The 5,000-nt window shown below is 51.5% G+C and overlaps 1 protein-coding gene across 1 annotated transcript in view; it reads right to left on the bottom strand.

The window, feature by feature from the left end:
• Positions 1-5,000, bottom strand: part of cacnb3b (calcium channel, voltage-dependent, beta 3b) — a gene marked incomplete at its 5' end in the record, with an annotated part of 14,323 nt that overhangs the window by 7,658 nt on the left and 1,665 nt on the right. Inside the window, 4 exons of the mRNA XM_079740817.1 lie at positions 238-290; positions 1,566-1,687; positions 1,863-1,985; positions 2,521-2,640. Coding sequence (XP_079596943.1) covers positions 238-290; positions 1,566-1,687; positions 1,863-1,985; positions 2,521-2,640 — 418 coding nt within the window. The remainder of the gene's footprint in view (positions 1-237; positions 291-1,565; positions 1,688-1,862; positions 1,986-2,520; positions 2,641-5,000) is intronic.

Here is a 5,000-nt window from a genome sequence, read left to right as displayed (position 1 = left end):
TCGCTTAAAATAGGACTCAAGTTTATTTTGGGCACGAATAATCAAAAAAACATGACACAGGCTTAATAACTCTGAACTCTTGAATAAACTTCCAGCCCCCTGCCCTGGATGGGCTTCCATCCATGGGCGCTAAATGAGTCCTGCGAGAGTAGCCTGGAGCCGGCAGTACTGGAGGAGGGGGGGGGGGGGGGGGGGGGGGGGGGGGGCCCATCAGGGTGCCCCTCCCCTCCCTCTTACCTGCAGATGGCGGGGTGGACCTCCAACCTCCAGATGCAGCGTTGCCTGCCTTCCTGCCGAGAAAACACAATGCCTGGGTTCATTATCAGCCCATCCCCCTCTGGGCCCAATTTAGAACCGCCGCACTTCCAAAAACACACGCTGAAGAACTCCAGGAACCAGAACGGATGATTTAATTTTTTTCCCCCGTCCTCGTATTAACACTTTTGTTTTTATACAGATAGCTGGTGAAACTAGGACGAGAATGAGAGTGAGAGAGAGGGATGGAGGTTAAGAGTGAGAGTGGGAGTAAGAGAGAGAGGGGGGGGGGGTGAGAGCGAGAGAGGGTGAGAGCGAGAGAGAGAGAGAGAGAGAGAGAGTGATAGAGCGAGACAGAGAGGCCAGTTCTCATTAAACCCTGCTGTTGGTTTAATCTGGTGTAGTGACGATGACCCTGTCGCCCTTGGGTGATTTCATGTTCATCAACCGGGTTGAACAGGTTGTACGGCTAAGCACAGAAGTTAGCATTGAGAACGTTTTATTTTCTTTTTGTCCCATCAAACGCTGTATCCTGGCATCAGATGGCGACTTGGTTCCCAAAAACTCAGAGTAAAGCCCTGAGATCCACGGTGAGATTAGCCGGGCAGCAGTGGGAAAACTCAGCCGGCATGCTAGACCAGCATTCTAATTAAACAACCACATTGAACAACTCTTACTCATTAGCGGGCACATAGCCACAAGCAGACACCCCCCGACAGATTAACGGACACACTTGGCCCTTATGCACAGAAGGAAGTTGTTCATGTTAAATAGTACTGGTTTGTTTGTATTCTTGTTTTAAATGAAGATCTTCCGGGACCTTTACTCAATGAAGTCTATAATGAGTCTGAGGTCCTGCAGTAACCTCTTTGGACGCCTCAATGTCTGTTGAATACTCTCAAGTTGGTTACAGCCCTTCCACCGGTCAAGGAACTTCCAAATGTTTCGTCCCGTGTTTGATCCAACATAACGCAGAGAGGCACCTCCCGTTGGACAAACAGTGAGTTGGACGCTAAGTCTTGTTCCATGCCATGTAAACTCTGCCCAAGCTCTTGTTAATGCATGTTTCCGGGGTCAAAGGGAATGTGACGTGAATCTCTGACCTCTTGGTGCATGCACAGAATGACCATATTGCAGCGTTTAGCGTCACAAGACAAAGAAACAAACAAATGAGGATCACGTAATCTAGAAGTCGATCAAATCATGCGATCCGACAAAGGTGGTCACATGATTGCCTTGGTCTGATTAAGTTGGGGTCGTAAGTACACATGTACACGGAGACAGAGCTCCGGGGGGGCGTGTCCTCTCACCTGGCGGCCTGCTTCTGCTCCTGCTTGATGCGCATGGCTTCCAGCTTCACCGGGCTGGGGATGAAGGTGATGTCAGCCCCTTCCTTCACCAGCCTTCCGATCCACCAGTCATTGTTGTACTTCTGCACACAGGAGACGGAAGACCATGACGGTCATCAAGCTAAGGGGGCGAGACTTGAAGCCTAATCTTAGATTAAATGAGTGCAGGGAGTAGGATGGATAGCATGGAGCGTATTAACATAATGATAATGGAAAGAACTGATGAGCGAGTGCCGCTTTGGCGTCCTTCCCAGCTACCTCTTTTATGTGTAGAAAGTCTTTGGTTTCAAAGTTAATGGCGGACCCCTGGACCGGGCAGTCTTCATCGAGGGCGCCGCAGTAGCTCACGTTGGTCTTCACCGCGAACGCCACGGGTTTCGTCTACGGCGGTACGAATAGGAGAAAAACACAGAAAACAGTAGTATAATTATCAATATGGTTGAAGCACAACTGAAAGGATGAATACATACATGAATATGTATATACTATATATTCTTAACAAAAAGCGGTATTTCTTAGTGAATTACTACGTGAACTTGAGATACTTCAGTGCTGGTTCAGTTATGGTTCTTCGTAGACGCAACGCAATGACTACGCTGACGGTCGACGCACTCATGAACCTGTTTTGGTTCTGCGTTGGGTTTAAGTGAGCCACAGCCCTTGCTGCTGTGTTGCCTTGATGCAAGGTTAACATTTTTGGGAGGGGCACGTCAGGCCCTTGTGGTGGACGCAAGGACGTAATGGGTCCGTACCCCCCCTTGCGTTGCGTCGACGTGGAACCATAGCTAAGCCTTTAGACAGTACACCCTTAATGTTTCGCCCAAACATGAGCGTTACAGCAGCTTGCTGGAAAATTAGAGAAAAATTGCGGCGGCTCGGAGTGACGGCCGGATATAGCGTGACCTTTGACCCTGACCTTGGCTCTCTCCAGCTGCAGCTGAGCCTGGCGCTCGGCTTCACGCCGAGACGCCTCCTGGTCCTCCTCCAGGGACAGGTCGGAATCCCAGGGGCGTCTCGCGCAGGAATCGGCTGAACCCTGAGGAGGAGGAGGAGGAGGGAGAGGAGCAGGAGGAGGAGGAGGAGGAGGAGGAGGAGCAGGAGGAGGAGTAGGAGGAGGAGGAGGAGCAGGAGGAGGGAGGAGGAAGAGGAGGAGGGAGGAGCAGGAGGAGGAGCAGGAGGAGGAGGAGGAGGAGGAGGAGGAGGATAAGTTAGAAAGGCAGTGACGAGAGACAAAAAGAAAGATATTTTCGCCTGGGGAAGAAGAGCGTAATCCACCACCAGGACAAAGACGAGGGCTGTGCCGCATGCTGTCGCCAGAGCCTCCGCTGAGCACACCGCCTGTGGTCCACTGTGTCAAACAGCCTCCGTCATTGTGTTCAGCGTTCACACACACACACACTCACACACACACACGAGTCTCTCCCTTTCCCTCCGCTTCCTCTGCTCCCGTGCGTGTCTGCCACTAACGTACGACCTGCCACCCAACCTGAAGGTCCCGCTCCAGAAGGGAGCCAGCCGGCACGGACTGGCAGCTCCCTCTGCTTTCCAAAGCAACTCCCCCCCCCGAGAGGAGCGTGTCAGTGAGCACTACAACAACACACACACACACACACACACACACACACACACACACACACACACACACACACACACACACACACACACACCCAGAGTAGCCGACTCGGCACTTGCTTGGTGTGTTTATCTGCTCGACAACCGAGGCCGACCTTTTTGGAAGGAGGCCTCCTGTGGATGTCAGGACACGAGCCCGACAACAAAGGGAGAAAGGCGCAAATCACACCTTCCTCTGCCTGCGCTCTCTGCCGTGTGTAGAGCAGATAATTAATCAATCCCTGACTGGGTGCTCTGCGAGACTGCACCGCCAAGCGCGGTAATTACAGGGAGGAGAGGATGTGGGGAAAAAACAATGAAACAGTAGTACTGAAAAAAGCTGACACCTTCTTGGCCATCATCGAATCGTTCTGACCCGCTGCTGTGGACTGTGGACGCCATCGGATTCAGGGTTACGTTGCAGTAACAAACACTATATTCCTGATGACAAGATCATACTAAAAACCGTCTGTGATCGCGGCCCTGCAGAACATAACAAAAGACAACTCCAATGTACAACCTGCCACCTGCAGCAGGTCACGGACGTCGTGATGTGTTCCCCGCTCCGAGCAACCGCCCCGACCAAACTCTCCAAACCCCTACTGACTCCTCAGTCAGTCCCATTTGGGTTAGGGCACCGGTAGGGTGCTCACACGCCAGACAGAGGCACTGAGGCCAAATATAGCATCATAACAATGCCAGGCACCCTTTACTCACCTTTACCTTCCTTCCCCCTGCGTTCCTTCCTTTACACATCTCTGCCTTCATATGCATACAATAACACGGGGGTAGGACAGTGTAGTGGTTAGGATGGCTAAAGGTACTAGGATCGATGACCTGCATGCATCCTTGAGCAGGATGCCCCTAGTCCCCTAACTGCTCCTCCACCACCTTTATCTCAGTCGACTGTAAGGCACTTTGGATGAAAGCCTCATGTAATGGCAAAGAGAACGATCTCCACCTCGCTCCAAACAAACAAACTTGGCTGCATCCTGCAGATTGTGTGGATAGCATTTAAATATGAAAGCATGCTTGGGGGTGGGGGTGGGGGGGGGGGGGTTCTAATGGGAGCACCCGATCCCCCTTCTGTCGTTTCTGCAGTGAGGCGAAGGGGCTGACGCCACCAGTTATTCAGCAGATGTGTTTTAAGCGCCCTAATATAAAATCATTACATACAATGCCTCTAGTTTGCAGTTATCCGGTGCTCTTGTGTGTGTGTGTGTATCTGTGTGTGTGTGTGTGTGTGTGTGTGTGTGTGTTTCCACAACACCCATTAGGCTCAACGGTTGATGAAGATCCATGACGTTTATGTCCAACAGAGGAGGATGATATTAAGGAGGTTTAGAAACCAGTAGGGACCTCAGGGCGGCTCTCTCTGCAAAGCACTTCACAGGAAATAAAGTAAGTCGTTGTTATCCATAGCTCCTTCACGGCTCCTCGCCGATATCGGCCCGTGAATCTGCCCGGTCGATAAGCCTGTGATGGGAAGCGGCTACGTTCCCTGTCCTGTCAAACTTCTCAAGAATAGAGTGGTGGAGCTCGGTGGTGCGGAGAGCGACTTGTGGGACATTAAGGCTGAAATACAACCTACAGCAGAGAATCCCCCATGGCCAAGCACCGCCTCACACGCCTCTGATATCTGCCCACAGACTCCCAATGGGCTTCAGACTGCTCTGTGGTCCAAAGCCTGAGGCTGGCTGGGATTGAATGAAAACAGGGATGCTGTGGTACTCCGGACTGAAAATTAAGATTTTGTATTGTGTATTCAGCTGCATGTGTTACAAA

Source organism: Pollachius pollachius (genome assembly GCF_949987615.1).
Source record: "Pollachius pollachius genome assembly, chromosome: 8".
Taxonomy (NCBI): domain Eukaryota; kingdom Metazoa; phylum Chordata; class Actinopteri; order Gadiformes; family Gadidae; genus Pollachius; species Pollachius pollachius.
This window is presented reverse-complemented; position numbering and strand designations above follow the sequence as displayed.